This window comes from Camarhynchus parvulus, chromosome 21 (genome assembly GCF_901933205.1).
Source record: "Camarhynchus parvulus chromosome 21, STF_HiC, whole genome shotgun sequence".
Classification (NCBI taxonomy): domain Eukaryota; kingdom Metazoa; phylum Chordata; class Aves; order Passeriformes; family Thraupidae; genus Camarhynchus; species Camarhynchus parvulus.
In genome coordinates this window covers 901,277-917,517 of record NC_044591.1, presented here as the reverse complement: position 1 = coordinate 917,517, position 16,241 = coordinate 901,277, and the positions used below count along the sequence as shown (strand labels likewise).

General features: G+C 55.3%; 1 protein-coding gene across 1 annotated transcript; it reads left to right on the top strand.

The window, feature by feature from the left end:
• The first annotated feature begins 463 nt into the window (after positions 1–463).
• Positions 464–15,121, top strand: LOC115912221 (protein-arginine deiminase type-2-like). Its single transcript, XM_030963668.1, has 16 exons — positions 464–570; positions 2,851–3,037; positions 3,116–3,185; positions 3,336–3,397; positions 3,477–3,594; positions 4,120–4,245; positions 6,834–7,012; positions 7,193–7,296; positions 7,382–7,493; positions 7,566–7,673; positions 10,362–10,513; positions 10,949–11,093; positions 11,866–11,959; positions 13,450–13,535; positions 13,656–13,784; positions 14,888–15,121. Exons 1-16 carry the CDS (start codon positions 464–466, stop codon positions 15,119–15,121), a joined length of 2,013 nt encoding a protein of 670 aa, XP_030819528.1.
• Positions 15,122–16,241: the final 1,120 nt, after the last annotated feature.

The window sequence follows — 16,241 nt, the reverse complement described above, 5'->3', positions numbered from 1 at the left end:
CGGAGCTGGGGACAGCTGGGGGAGCTCCTTGCCCAGGGCTGGGGCCAGCTGCCCTCCCTCCCTCGCTGTCCATCCCTCGCTGTCCATCTCTGTCCATCTCTGCCCTCCCACCCTGTCCATCCCTCCCTCCCTGCCCATCTCTGTCCATCCATCCCTGCCCAACTCTGCCCATCTCTGTCCATCCCTCCCTCCCCATCCATCTCTGTGCATCCCTCCCTCCCTATCCATCTCTGTCCACCCATCCCTGTCCATCTCTGTCCATCCCCCGCTGTCCGTCCCTCCCTCCCCCGGATCACTTTCAGAGGTCTCACAGGTCCAGCCCAGCCGCCCCCTCGCTCCCATTGCCATCCCAGCCCCGCCAGGAGGAGGAGGAGGGCGGCCGCGCCGGGGCAAGGAGCAGCAGCGGCCGGGGCGCTCCGCAGGGCAGCTCCCGGGGCAGCTCGCGGGGCCGGTGCCGGTGCCCATGGCCGGGGAGATGCCGGGGGAGCCGCGCACGCTGCGGCTGCAGCACGGGAACCGCATCGAGGCCCTGTGCGTGCTGGGCGGCCACATCCGCGCCGACGTCTTCGGGTGAGAGGGACCCCAAAACTTCCCTTCCTCCTCCTCCTCCTCCTCCTGCTCCACCTTCCCCCCTGCTTTTCCTGCTGCAAATCCCTGCTCCTCGTTTTCCCTCCTACAAATCCCTGCTCCTCGTTTCTCCTCCTCTTTCCCAAGCCCCAGAGCTGCTGGGTGGCCGCATCCCCACCGATGTCCATGGTGAGAGGGACCCCCATAGAACCTCCTCTCCTCCTCCTCCTCCTCCTCCACCTTTCTGCTCACCTTTCAACCCTGTTCTTCCCTCTGGGAATCCCTGCTCCTCGTTTTTCCTTCTGCAAATCCCTGCTCCTCCTTTTTCCTCCTGCTTTCCCAAACCCCACAGCTGCTGGGCGGCCACATGCACACCAATGTCCATAGGTAGAGGGATCCCCAAAATTTCCTTTCCTCCTCCACCTTTCTCCTTGCTTTTCCCCCTGTTTATCCCTCTGGGAATCCCTGCTCCTCCTTTTTCCTCCTGCTGTCCCAAACCCCACAGCTTCTGGGTAGCCACACTGATGTCCATAGATGAGTGGTACCCCCAAACCTTCCTCTCCTCCTCCACCTTCACCTTCCTCCTCACCTTTCCCTGCTGTTTATCCCTCTGGGAATCCCTGCTCTTCGTTTTCCCTTCTGCTTCCCCAAACCCCACAGCCCTGACACCGTTTTGATGCAATTTGTGGGCAAAACCCTCCCTGGGCTTTGCAGAGCTGCACGAATCCCTGGAAAGCTTTGAACGCCGCTGTATCTACCCCAGCCCGGGGTGGGTCTGACCCGCTGGGCTCATCAGATCCAGGGGCACGCCAGGGAGGTGAGGAGAGCAGAGGGACGAGCAGGAGCCCCGGGGAGGGACTGCAAAGTAAGGGAAGAACACAAAACCTCTTAACCCAAACCTTGGGAAAGTGGGAAATCCCCACAGCGCCAACCCCGCTTCCCTAAAACAAACCCAGCACTGAACTTTGGGATAATCGTTCCCTCCAAGGGAAAAAGAAGGTGAAAAGCTCATTCCAGGCTCAATTCTGGTTGCTGCTGCTGCAAATCCCAGCCTCGATATTCAAGCCAAGCAGCGCAGCTCCAGCTCCCCTGGCGCCTCTCCAGGCCAAATCCCTTCCCAGCGGGATCCCCAGATCCAAGAAACCAGGAAACCAAACCAGTTTTTCCGTGTGTAATTAAAAGCAATTGAAGGATTTAAGGAACACCCAGGCGGGAGCAAAGGAGCGCTCGGATTTCCTCCCCCCCTCGCCAAGGCTGCGGGTTTGGTGGGACCGGTGGCATCCGAGAAACCTGATCAACGCGAGGGCTTGGGTGTCGGGGCAAAGAGCCCAGAAATAATAACCTGGAAAGGCAGGGAAATTCGGGAAAAGGAGAGGGGAAGAGCAAGGGCACGTCGGACTGGGAGCAGGGCAGCACTGGCAGCTTTGGGGCTGGATAAAATCCCCCAAAAATGAGAGTTTCCCATGGAAAAGCCTCTCGGGGGATGGCCGTGGTGTTTTGAGGAGCTGTTAAACACCCATGCTGGAAAATGAACCGGGATTTCTCCATGGAAGTGAGAACCGCGGTTGGTCGGGATTATTACAGATCCTTATCCACAGCGATGGCTGCAAACCCTCACGGGGCTAAGCCGGGCCTAAACCCGGCTAAATTCCAGTTCCCAGGCAGGAGCAGGGCAGGAAGGTGCCCGCGGTGAGCGTGGAGACGCCGGCGTGCCCGGTCTTGGCCGCGCTCAGGGCAGTGGAGTGAATCCCGGTGGGAACTGCTGCGCTGTAGCAGTCCCTATGGACACAAGCAAGGCTCCTTGGAGGATTTGAGTCAGCATTTTACTTCCTGACTTCCTGACCCCCACCCTAGAGCATATCCCTGTAACCCTATCGGTTAGGACTTTAACCCTTTGCCATTGGTTCAAAACTCAATCCTCCTAAATACTATAAAAAGGGCACATTTTAACCCACTTGTTAGAATAAGCGCTGACCAGGACCCCTTCGCATCAATAAAGACATCTCTGCGGAACCTCCGTCGCCTCTTCTCCTCTCTCTCATCCGCTGTGCCTCTTGCCCTGGGCTAACCCTGCCAAGCAAGCAAGCTGAAATCCTGAGCTGAATCTCACTGGAGCTGACAATCACCTATGCTTGCTGGCAATAGCCCTGCGGCCACGCCGAGCTACGCCGGGTACTCGGGCGTTCTGTTCTCAAGGGGAACAGGGCTCCTGAGGCTAGCTAAGGCCACACAGAGGCTTTATCAATACTGCACATCCCTGAGAATTGCGGGTGTTTCTGGCAGGGCGGCCCCCGCCGGGGCCGTGGCCTTTGGCGTGAAGCACACGGAGGGCGTCAGCGTGGACGTGCTGTTCCGCGGCCGCGCCGAGCCCGAGGCCGTGTCCGGCGCCGGCGCGCGGTGGCCGCTGGAGGAGGGGACGGTGCTGAGGTTCAGCATGAGCCGGGCCAGCTCCGAGGTCAATGACAACAAGGTGAGGAGCGGGATCCCGGCAGCGGGACCTCCACGGAGGGAGAACATCCTGGCCCAACGCGGGGTTTGGGGTTTGCAGGTCACCGTCAGCTTTTACGCAGAGGGAGGGAAGCCCATCAACCAAGCCGGGGTGTTCCTCACTGGTGTTGGTGAGTCCGGAGCTCTGGGAGTCCATCCCTGTCCCCTCGTGCCTGGAGGAGGGCAGGGATGGGGACAGCAAACCCAGGTCTGCTGGCTCTGGGGGTTTGGCACCCGATCCCCTCGCCGTGCCCGGGGATGAGGCGGCTCTGTCCCCACAGGGATCTCCCTGGACGTGGACGCGGATCGGGATGGAGTGGTGGAAAAGAACAGCCCCAACAAGGTACCCAGCCTTTCCCCACCCGCGGAAAATCCACAGGCTCAGCGGGTCCCGAGCCCGCTGAGCCCCAGGGGTGCTTTAGGCAAGCTGGGCCTGGGGACCAGAGGGACACGGGGCCATCCTGCTGGTGAGCTGTGACAAGGAGTTTCCCTTCATCCCACCCTCCGACTGCGACAGCGAGCAGGTGTTCAACAGGGAAGGTAACGGTCCTGTCCCCAAAATCCCCACTGTCCCCTCTCTGTGACCTTTCCTGAGAGAGACCCAGCCCAGGACCCAGCTGCTCCCCACCAGCTGCTGAGCAAGCTTCCCACGTGGGAATTTCTGTGGAATTAACGCCACGCCAACCCACTGGAGCCAGGCAGGGCACAGCGGCCGGCCCGGGGAAGGGCTGAGCTCCCGGGGCTGGCACGGCGCGGGCCGGGGATGCTCCACGCAGGTGAGAGGAGCGCGGGGTGAGGCGTGAGGCCGGCAGCCAGGAATCCACCCACCTGTTCCTGGAAAACCCAACCCACGCGGCGCTCCGAGGGCACGGCCCGGCCGTGCCGGGGAGGGCAGCGGGAAGGGACGGGAAAAGGGCGTTTGGGTCACAGCCCACGAGGCACCGGCTCTGGTTTGCCGGCGTGCCTGGGCTGGTGGCGAGGGAAGAGCAGGTGTCTCGGGAAGGAGATCCAAACCCCAGCGGGGAACAAGGAGAACCCCGCCCGATTCGCTTCGTTCGCCCCCAGATTTGCTGGACATGGCTCAGATGGTGCTGAGGACAGAGGGGCCCCAGCGCCTGCCCCGGGGCTATGAAATCGTCCTCTCCATTTCTGTCAGTGACGCCGACAAAGTTGGGGTCTTCCATGTGCAGAGTAAGGCCTTCCTCACCTCCTGCTCTGCCTCTTCCTCCTCTGCCCCTTCCTTTCCCTCTTTCTCCTTTTCCTCTTCTTCCTCTTTCTCCTCTTCCCCTTCTTTCTCTCCCCCTTCCTTTCTGCCCCTTCCTCCTCTGCCCCATCTTCCTTTTCTCCTTTTCTCCTTTTCTCCTTTTCTCCTTTTCTCCTTTTCTCCTTCTCTCCTTCTCTCCTTCTCTCCTTCTCTCCTTCTCTCCTTCTCTCCTTCTCTCCTTCTCTCCTTCTTCTCTCCTTTTCTCCTTTTCTCCTTCTCTCCTTCTCTCCTTCTCTCCTTCTCTCCTTCTCTCCTTCTCTCCTTCTCTCCTTTTCCACTTTCTCCTTTTCTCCTTTTCCACTTTCTCTTTTCTCCTTTTCCCCTTCTTCCTCTTCCCCTCTTCCCCTTCCTCTTCCTTCCTTTCCTCTTCTTCCTTTTCCTCCTTTTCCCCTGCTTTTTCTTCCCTTTCCTCCTCCTCTTTGATGATTTTGAGGTCCCCACAAGCCCTTTCCTTCCCATCTCTGACCTTGTCCTCTCCATGCTCCTCAGACCAACACCCCTTCCCCATCTTTCCCCCATTTTCCCCACATTTTTCCCTCTTTTCCATTCTGTGGAAAACTCTGGGGATGGACGAGCAGAGGGAGGGGGACACAAAGCCACACAGCAAAGGGGTGGCAGCAGGCAGCCCAGTGTGGTTTTAAGAAAAGGAAGATTTAAATATAAATAACGTTTGTTTGGCTCCCTGAGAACTGAAATCCTCAGCTGCGGGAGCTGGGAAGCGAAAATGGTGAAAGAGAAGCTGCTTTTGGCTCATTTTCCTCCCACTTGGGTGAGTTCAGCTCCATTTCCCAGCTCCCAGGAGAGCCCAGGGATGTGAGGCCGTCCCTGCCCAGGCAGCTCCAGCTGCTGGCTCTGTTTTGGGGTAAAAAGAGGGAGAATAAACCTCAGGAAGTGCTGGGAAACAGAGCCCACTGCTGCAAACTTCATGTGGTTTCTTTCTTTTTTTCTCCGTTTTTAAATTATTTCTCTTTTTGGTTCCTGCTTCCCCAGTGTTTCTTACTCCGGGTGGGTTAAACAAAGAGTAAAGAGATAAATTGGGATGGTTTTTCAGAAAATGGAATAATTTCCATTAAAAATAAGGATAAATAGAGAGACGAATTGGGATGTTTTCAGCAAATTGAATCATTCCCATTGCCAGCAGGGCTGGGCTGTTAAACCGGGGGTCGCCCAGCTGCTTTACCCATGCTGGCAGCACACTCCAGAGCACACCCCCTCCTCATTCCTCACTGTGGCACCGGGATTTATTTTGTGGGAATGAAATCCCTCACCCAGCCAGGAATGTGCCGTGGTGGAGCTCAGGCTCGTCCCTCCGTGCAGGGGGAGTTTGGGGCATTGTCCTCCTGGGGAGGAGCAGAAACTCCATGAGAACACCTCCCAAGGAAAGCCTGAGACGTTTTCCCTCATCCCTCTTGTCCGTGACAAAATTCCAAGCCCCTCAACTCCTGCGTCAAGGTGCAGATCTGAGGGATCTGATCCCGGCCATCCCCCAAAAAATGCACCCCAGAAATGCACGGGGAGCCTCAGGGAAAGCTGTGCTCCCTCTATCCCAGCGCCTCCAAACATCCCGGGTTTAAAAAAGGGAATTTCTGAGGGGAAGCAGGAAAAAATCTCACTTTTCCTGGCCTGTATATTCGGGTTATCCCCATGGAAACCCAGCCCTGTCTCCTCGGGCGCAGCGGGAGTGTTGGAGTTCCTTGCCCGAGGAAACAAACAGGCAGGAATCCCAAGGAAACAGGCAGGAATTCCAAGGAAAGAGGCAGGAATCCCGAGGAAATAAGCTGAAATCCAGGGGAAACAAACAGGTGGGAATCCCGAGAAAAGAGGCTTGAATCCCAAGGAAAGAGGCAGGAATCCTGAGGAAAGAGGCAGGAATTCCAAGGAAACAAACAGGTGGGAATCCCGAGGAAACAAGCAGGCGGGAATCCCGAGGAAAGAGGCAGGAATTCCAAAGAAAGAGGGAGGAATCCTGAGGAAACAGACAGGCGGGAATCCCAAGGAAAGAGGCAGGAATCCCGAGGAAATAAGCTGAAATCCAGGGGAAACAAACAGGTGGGAATCCTGAGAAAAGAGGCTTGAATCCCAAGGAAAGAGGCAGGAATTCCTAGGAAACAAAGAGGCGGGAATCCCGAGGAAATAAGTTGGAATCTGGAGGAAACAAACAGGCAGGAATCCTGAGGAAACAGGCAGGAATCCCTAGGAAACAGGCAGGCAGGAATCCTGAGCAAAGAGGCAGGAATCCTGAGGAAACAAACAGGCAGGAATCCCGAGAAAAGAGGCAGGAATCCCGAGGAAACAAACAGACAGGAATCCCGAGCAAACAGGTGGGAATCCCGAGGAAAGAGGCAGGAATCCTGAGGAAACAGGCGGGAATCCTGAGGAAACAAGCAGGAATCCCTAGGAAACAAGCAGGCGGGAATCCCAAGGAATCAGTCGGGAATCCTGAGGAAAGAGGGAGGAATCCCGAGGAAACAGGCGGGAATCCCGATAAACCTGAGTCTCTCCCATTTTCCCGCAGATCCCTTCTTCAGGCAGCGCTACGTGCGGGTGCTGGGCCGCAGGAAGCTGTTCCACGCCGTGCCCTACCCCGGCGGGGCCGCCGAGCTCCACTTCTTCGTGGAGGGGCTGCGCTTCCCCGACGAGACCTTCTCCGGGCTGGTGTCCATCCGCGTCAGCCTCCTGGAGCCACTGGCCGAGGTCAGGAGCTCCGGGAACTCCTGGGAATGGGGCACATGGGAGGCTGCAGCCAGCAGATTGGGATGGCGCCAGAACCATGGGAGGGTGGTCGCATTAACCGATGCCAAACATGGCCTCAGGGGAGGGCGTCTGGGGGGAATGGTGTGGGGAATGTCCCTGATTTCTGCTTGGCTCCCTCAGGGCATCCCCCACTCGCCGATCTTCACGGACACCGTGGTGTTCCGGGTGGCACCGTGGATCATGACTCCCAACACCCTGGCCCCGGTGAACCTCTTGGTGTGCAGGTACAGGCGGTGCTTCCCCAGCCCTACCAGCCCTGGGGCCGGGCTGGGAACAGGGAATTCCCATCCTTTCCATCCTTTCCTCCAGCATGAAGGACAACTACCTGTTCACCAAGGAGATCCAGAGCCTGGTGGCCAAGGCCGGCTGCAAGCTGAAGGTTTGCTTCGGCTACATCAACCGCGGCGACCGCTGGATGCAGGTAGGGGGGCTCCAAAAACCGGGAAAACCCTTCCCTGCCGGTGGCCCAGGTGGGATTTCCTCCCTTCCTCAGGATGAGATCGAGCTCGGCTACACCCAGGCTCCCCACAAGAGCTTCCCAGTGGTGCTGGACTCCCCTCGGGAGAGAGGGATGGAGCAACTCCCCGTCAAGGAGCTGCTGGTGAGAGAAGGCTCCCTGCGTTCCTGGAGCTCCCTGTGGAGCAGCAGTCACTCCCAGCCCACGTTCCCATTTCCCAAATCCCCCTTGCCCTTGGCTCTGTGCGTGGAATTGCCTGGAAAATGAGAGCAGAACAGTTCCACATGGAGATTCCCTCCCACCCAGCTCCAGCCTCACCCCCTCATGCCTCCTTCAGTCTCAGCCCAACCTCTGACCCAGGGGGAAAGGAGGAGCCGGCGCCCCTGGGAGTGGAAGGCTCCAGCTGAGCTCTGGGATGGGATTTCTGCCCCTCGAGCACCCCAGGACAGGCTGCTTTTTCCTTTCCCCCTCCAAGCCTGGGAATATCCGGCACCTTCCGAGCAGGAGAGGGAAGGGAAGCAGGAGAGGGTCAGTTTACTCCTTCGGAGGAGAAGGGGATGCAGCCAGCGCCAGGAACATCCCTGTGGGCTCCTTGGCTGAGGAAAAGGGCCAGGGCAAGTCTGGGATGGGGTGTTTTGGGAGAGCCCAGCATGGAACAAAGCTGGCGGAGATACCCCACTGGGGAAGGGCCGGGCACCCCAGGCAGCCACAGAGTCGCTGTCCCCAATTCCCAGCCGGGTGCTGGAGCAGCCTCAGCCCTGGCAGGAACAGGAGACGAGGACAAATCCCAGCTTTTGTCCCTTTGGAGAAGGCTGGGGGCTTTGGGGAGCACTGAAATCCATCGTTTCTCATGCCTGGCATGGGGAACATCCAGTCCCGGATTCATCCAGCGAATCCGCCGGGCAGCCACACGGATCTGCCCCCTTTAGGAATTGCTCTGCCTCGTATTTAGGGCAGCAATTTCAGCCTTGGGAGCCGCTAACGCATTATCCTCCAATTTCTGCTTTGAAGCCTGCCCTAATCCCCAGCCTGACCTCTCCAATCTCATTTTCCAGCTAGGAATACTTAGCCCGACACCACGGGCACGGGTCAAGCCCTGAGCCCCTGGAAGCCCATGCCAGGGAAAAAGGAGACGGGAGGGAATTATCCCCTCAAAATCAGTGTGGAACTGATAGGACTTGGATGTGACCCGCAAACCTGGGATGAACCAGAGCCCTGACAGTTGAAACCGGGCGGGCTCCGTGGTTTTATTAAACTGAAATTAGTCAGGAGCAGGTGGTTGGTGCTCAGGCTCTCCCTCAGAACCCAGAGAAAAAGGGATCTGATCCCGGCCATCCCCCAAAAATGCACCCCAAAACCGCACAGGGAGCCTCAGGGAAAGCTGTGCTCCCTCTACCCCAGGGTCTCCAAACGCCCTGGGTTTAAAAAGGGAATTTCTGGGTGGAAGCACCCCCGGCTCTCACTTTTCCTGACGTGTATATTTGGGTTATCCCCATGGAAACCCAGCCCTGATAAGTGACTGGGATTTAACTCAAACCTCACGGGGACACCTGATCTCATCCCACGGGCTGCCGTGCACTCCGGGCCCACATCGACTCCAACCTGAGAGCGGGATTTTGGTCCCATCCCTGCCGGTTTTGCCCTGTTTTTAACACTCCCTCCGGCTTTGGCACACAGAGCCCAGCACTAATTACTCCTGCATGCACAGCTCCTCCAATCCCAGATATGGTAAATCCTGGAAATCAGGCCTTAAGTGGGATTTAAGCACCGTGCAGCCCTTGGGGTGGCTCTTAGCCCAGGGAAGAGTCACCCTCAGGGGCCGGAGTTCACCTCCCTCCCAGAGCCAGCCAGGAACTTGGCTCAGGGCTGCTTAATTAGCTTAATGTGGACACTTAAACCTTGGCTTAATGTGGACACTTAAACCTTGGCTAGAGACAACAGAGGAGATCTGGCCTGGCTTAATGTAGACACTTAAAACTTGGCTGGGGAGAACAGAGGAGATCTGGTCCTGCTCAATGTGGACATTTAAACCTTGGCTTAATGTGGACAATTAAACCTTGGCTAGAGAGAACAGAGGAGATCTGGTCCTGCTCAATGTGGACAATTAAACCTTGGCTTAATGTGGACATTTAAACCTTGGCTAGAGAGAACAGAGAAGATCTGGTCCTGCTCAATGTGGACAATTAAACCTTGGCTGGGGAGAACAGAGGAGATCTGGTCCTGCTCAATGTGGACATTTAAACCTTGGCTTAATGTGGACAATTAAACCTTGACTAGAGAGAACAGAGGAGATCTGGTCCTGCTCAATGTGGACAATTAAACCTTGGCTTAATGTGGACAATTGAACCTTGGCTGGGGAGAACAGAGGAGATCTGGTCCTGCTTAATGTGGACAATTGAACCTTGGCTGGGGAGAACAGAGGAGATCTGGTCCTGCTTAATGTGGGCAATTAAACCTTGGCTGTGAGAGAACAGAGGAGATCTGGTCCTGCTTAATGTGGGCAATTAAACCTTGGCTTAATGTGGACATTTAAACCTTGGCTAGAGAGAACAGAGGAGATCTGGCCTGGCTTAATGTGGGCATTTAAACCTTGGCTTAATGTGGACATTTAAACCTTGGCTGTGGGATGAGAGGAGATCTGGCCCTGGCTACAGGCCTGGGCTCTGCTCCCAGTTGTTCTAATAATTGCCCCAATTATTCCTGCAGCTCCATGATCCCGAGACCTTTCTCCTGTCCCCTTTCCTGTCCCCTTGCCGTCGCTGCCCTCGCTCACCCCACAGGAGGATAACACCACAGCAGCAGTGGGGACTCAGGGCATTTCCTTTTTCCCAGGGCCCCGATTTCGGCTACGTGCACAAGGAGCCCCTCTTCGAGGCTGCAGCCAGCCTGGACTCCTTCGGGAATGTGGAGGTCAGCCCGCCCGTGTCCGTGGCTGGCAAGGAGTATCCCTTGGGAAGGATCCTCATCGGCAGCAGCTTCCCCGCGTAAGAGAGGGGGAAACGCAGATATGGGAAAAACACGGATTTGGGAGCAGAGCCTCAACAAGAGCCCTGAACCACCACCAAAATCGGGGTAATTGGGTCAATCAGATGCTGCCTGAGCAGGGTGGGGGCTCCCAGCTCCTCCACCTCAGAGGCAATTTATATCCAGGCAGATGTTGATGGGACTGTCCCCCGAGTCCGAGTTTCCAGGCAGATGTTGATGGGAATACCCCGCAATCCAAGTGTCCAAGCAGATGTTGATGGGAATGTCCCCTCAATCTGTGTCCAGCAGATGTTGATGGGAATGTCCCCTCAATCTGTGTGTCCAGCAGATGTTGATGGATATATCCCCTCAATCTGAGCACCCAGGCAGATGTTGATGGGAATTCTCCCCCAGTCCAAGGATCCAGGCAGATGTTGATGGGAATTCTCCCCCAGATCCGCGGGCCGCAGGATGACCAGGCTGGTGCGGGATTTCCTCTACGCCCAGCGCGTCCAGGCCCCCGTGGAGCTCTACTCTGACTGGCTGGCCGTGGGCAACATCAACGAGTTTGTCAACTTTGTCCCCACCTCCGACAAAAAGGTACCCCCAGACCCCCCGTGCTGCCCCAGGGTTCCTCCTCCAGGACACCAATCCTGCTGGGAAACCCCCAGAGCTCCTTCTTTTGGCACCCCCAGCCAGTGTTTTCTTAGGTTTTATTCCCCACCCCAAAATGAGGGATCTGAGCACAAAAAAAGGTGATTTTGTGGGCTATTAATGAATGCAAATAGAAGGGAAAAGATGCCTGCAAAGGTATCCAAGAAATTCCAGCCTGAAGATTCCTGGGGGTTTGCAGCAGCTCAGCATCTCCCAGAGGTTTTCAGAACATTTCTCTTCCCTCTCTTGTGGCTTTTCCTGCCTCTGACATGGGTTTTTCCCTCAGGGAAACCAAGCCTTGACCAGAATGGTTCCAAAAACCAAAAGGAATATTTATGCCCGCGTGTTTTCAGAACATTTCTCTCTATCATGGTTTTTCCTGCTTCTGATGCAGATTTTTCCCTCAGGGAAACCAAGCCTTGACCAGGATGGCTCAAAAAAAAAAGAGGAATATTTATGCCCACATGTTCTCAGATCATTTCTCTTCACTCTATCATGGCTTTGGCTGCTTCTCACATAAATTTTTCCCTCAGGGAAACCGAGCCTTGACCTGGATGGCTCAAAAAATGAATATTTAGGCCCACAAACCCTCCACGGGTTAAACGAGGCACTAGATAACAGCAAAGACTCCCAATTTTAGGAGTTTCAGCTCGGGTTTTTGCAGAAGTGAGTCCTGGGGTGCTGCGGGGCTGCAGCCGACCCTGCCGTGTTCCCGCAGCGATTCCGGATGCTGCTGGCCAGCCCGGCCGCCTGCTACCGGCTCTTCCGCGAGAAGCAGAAGGAGGGACAGGGAGAAGCCACCATGTTCAAAGGCAAGGGCACAGCGCTCGGTGGCACAGCCGGGGCCACGCGGGGACATTTCCCCGCTGGGTGTCCTTCAGCGGGATGCCTGCCCGCCGCCCCCAGCCTCCTCCGGGCCTATTTCGGGAAAGCGAGTGGGATGGGAGGGATAAGGGCCTCCGCGCAGAGGGGATGTTTGCTGCCAGGGATGGAGCCTCTGGAAATGCCAGCGGAGCTCCAGCACGGAGCAGGACAACTGGCAGCTCTTGTGTGCCCCCAGATTAGCACCATTGTGATTTTGATCCCTGACCGAGCTGGGAGAAGGTCTCCGTATCTCCAAGGATATGGAGCTCCAGCACAGAGCAGGACAGCTGGCAGCTCTCCTGTCCAGATTAGAAGCAGATTTTTTCCATTTCATTGTGGTTTTGATCCCTGATAGGGTTGGGATAATATCTCCATATCTCCAAGGATATGGAGCTCCAGCAGGAGCAGGACAACTGGCAGCTCTCCTGTCCAGATTAGAACAGGATTTTTTCCATTTCATTGTGGTTTTGATCCCTGACGGGGTTCAGAGAAGGTCTCCATATCTCCAAGGATATGGAGCTCCAGCAAGGAGCAGGACAACTGGCAGCTCTTGTGTCCCGATTAGAACAGGATTTTTTCCATTTCAGTGTGGTTTTGATCCCTGACCGGGGCTCGGAGAATGTCTCCATATCTCCAAGGATATGGAGCTCTAGCACAGAGCAGGACAACTGGCAGCTCTCCTGTCCCAATTAGAACAGGATTTTTTCCATTTCATTGTGATTTTGATCCCTGATGGGGTTGGGAGAAGGTCTCCATATCTCCAAGGATATGGAGCTCCAGCAGGAGCAGGACAACTGGCAGCTCTCCTGTCCAGATTAGAAGTGGATTTTTTCCATTTCATTGTGGTTTTGATCCCTGACGGGGTTCAGAGAAGGTCTCCATATCTCCAAGGATATGGAGCTCCAGCACAGAGCAGGACAACGGGCAGCTCTTGTGTCGCCTTAAATTAGAACCAGGTTTTTTCCCTTTCATTGTGGTTTTGATCCATGGCAGGGTTGGGAGAAGGTCTCCATATCTCCAAGGGTATGGAGCAGGACAACAGGCAGCTCTTGTGTCGCCTTAGATTAGAACCAGTTTTTTTCCATTTCATTGTGGTTTTGATCCCTGACGGGGTTGGGAGAAGGTCTCTGTATCTCCAAGGGTTCCTCTGGTGGGAGCCCAGCTGCCCCCAGACCAGGGGTGACCCCATGGAGGGCGACACTCTGGAGAAATCCACCGGATTTCTGGGCAGGAGGATGTATGACAGGACTTTTCCAATGCTCTTTCCAACGGGCAGAGATTTCCTCCCGTCAGCTTCCCAAGCTTTCACCCCAGCCTCAGGAAATCGGGATTTGGGGCTTTTGGAGCTTATTTTTTGGGCATTCTCCATCTGTATCCCCCACCTCAAGCCAGGCTCCTGCCAGCGCTGCTTCATTTCGAGGGCGTTTTGTTTGTTTAGGGTACTCGGGGACAGACACCAAGCGCATGACCATCAACAAGGTGCTGTCCAACGATGTCCTGGCGCAGCAGAACCAGTACGTGCAGGTAATCCCCGCACTCCGGGCCACAGCCCCCATTTCGGGCAGGGACCGCCCCGGCGTGGCACAAACCCCGCAGGGAGTGGTGGAATTTGGGCCCCTCTCTGCTCTGCTCCGTCCCCCGCAGCGCTGCATTGACTGGAACAGGGATATCCTCAAGAAGGAGCTGGGCTTGCTGGAGGAGGACATCATCGACCTGCCGGCCCTCTTCAAGCTGGAGAAGCAGGGAAAAGCTGTTCCCTACTTCCCCAACTCGGTACGGCGGGGTTCCTGCCCTTGGCTACTCCCCAAAAAGCAGCTCCATCAGCCAGGATGAGTCCCCAAAGGTTTCCTGAAAAGAAAAATCAGCTGCCTAGAAAAGGGAAATATCTCCGGGATAAACACGGGTCTAACACAGCTCGGTGGCTTTGCGGTTTTGAGGCAAAACCCGTTCAAAGCAGTGAAATTGCAAGCTGAGAGGCACAGTTTTCCCCAAAGTTTTCCCAAGGAAAAACCTCCCAGCTGTCTAGCAAAAGCAAATATATCCAGGCAGGCATGGATAAACATAGGTCTAACACAGCTTAGTGGTGTTGTGGTGCTTGCAGTGGTTTTTTTTAAAAAAGTGGTGAAATTGCAAGCGGTGACGCATGTTTTAATGATAAAAAGGGGGAATTCTGCTGGATTTGGAATCGTGAGGGAGGGCAGCTGCAAAAAGTGGTACTGAGGGTGGAGGAGGGTGATCAGTGTCTTTCCTTTGGCTTTATCTGTCCCGACACTGCTGGTGTCAGCCTGCAGGTCACCATGATCAACCTGGGCATCCCCAAGCCCTTCAGTGTCACCCATTCTAATGCCGCTGTCCCCTGGTGTCACCTGCAGGTCACCATGATCCTCCTGGCCAGGGACCTGGGCATCCCCCAAGCCCTTTGGCATCACCCATTATGATGCCAACATCCTCTGGTGTCAACCCACAGGTCACCATGATCAACCGGGGCATTGCCAAGCCATTCAGTGTCACCCATTCTGATACCGATGTGCCCTTGGTGTCACCTGCAGGTCACCATGATTGACCTGGGCATCCCCAAGCCCTTCAGTGTCACCCATTCTAATGCCACTGTCCCTTGGTGTCACCCTACAGGTCACCATGATCAACCGGGGCATCGCCAAGCCCTTCAGTGTCACCCATTCTGATACCGATGCACCCTTGGTGTCACCCCACAGGTCACCATGATTGACCTGGGCATCTCCAAGCCCTTTGGCATCACCCATTCTGATGCCAATGTCCTTGGTGTCACCTGCAGGTCACCATGATTGACCTGGGCATCCCCAAGCCCTTTGGCATCACCCATTCTGATACAGTTATGCCCCTGGTGTCACCTGCAGGTCACCATGATCGTGCTGGCCAGGGACCTGGGCATCCCCAAGCCGTTCGGGCCAGTGGCGGGCGGCGAGTGCTGCGTGGAGTGGCGGATCCGCGCGCTGCTGGAGCCGCTGGGGCTGCGCTGCCGCTTCCTGGAGGACGTGGCCTCGTACCACGGCAGCCTGGGCGAGGTGCGCTGCGGCACCAACGTCCAGCGCCGGCCCTTCGCCTTCCAGTGGTGGCACTTCACGCCCTAGCCAGGCCTCTTCTTCATCCTTTTCCTCCTCTTCCTCCTCCTTCTCCCTCCACCTTTGCCCCCAGCGTGTGTTGCTTGAGATTCCCTTAATAAATGAATTTGCTGTGAGGAAAAAGCTGGGAAATTAAATAACTGAATTATTAATAATTAATTATTAATTAATAATTCGGTCGGGAATAACTGGGAGGGAAAGAGGGGGAGCGCTCAGAGAGGTGGGGGAGTTACCAAAATCCTCCAAAATTCTCTCTGCCACTGTTCTTGTGGTGCTGGCGAGTCAGCCATCACTTTATTTAAACTCAGCCAGGGTTTGTGTGCGGCTGACAGAGCTCCAGCCTCCACATCAATACAAAATGTTTTCATTTATCTACACATCTGTAACAAAGAAATCAGTGGTCATGGGTTCTAATAACGCTCTTCATTCTGTCCACTATTGGTTATTGATTTCTCACTCTTCATGCTAAGCTGGGCCACATTCTTCAGTTCTTTTATCATCCTTTTCTTGTCTTTTTCAATTGGGGATCCTCAGCTTTCCAGGCTTCAATCTCCTCTGTATCTTCTTCTTACTCCAGCGTCCTTAACAGTCCATAAATTTGAGATCCCAGATGTCCAGCCTTCAAATCCCTTTGGCTTTATTGAAGTTTGTCAGGATTACCTTTAACAAACTAAAGGTTTTAATCATTTAATGATCAAAAAAAAGAATTATGAACCTATGAAGAAGTTTTAAATTGTGCTGGCTAAAAGTGGGCACTGCTTACAAGTAATTATAACAATTAATTAAAAACTAATTAGGAAAGTTACATCATTTCCAATGGGGGCATTTTTTTGGCAGGGGCTCCCCAGAGAGGTTTGGAGTGCCCATCCCTGGAGGTGTCCAAGGAAAGCCTGGACGCAGCACTCAGTGCTCTGGGCTGGGGACAAGGTGGGGATCAACCACAGCTTGGACTTGAAGCTCCTGGAAGGACCTTGGAGGGCTTTTCCCACCTTAAATGTCTCTGGGACTCTTTGCTCCCCAGCACCCACCATTTGCCCCATTGGTGTTGGGGCAGGTCCGCTTGAGGCGGGGGGTAGCAGCACAGCTACCTCCATGCAAAACAGTGATGCTGGGAATGAAGAGAGAGAAA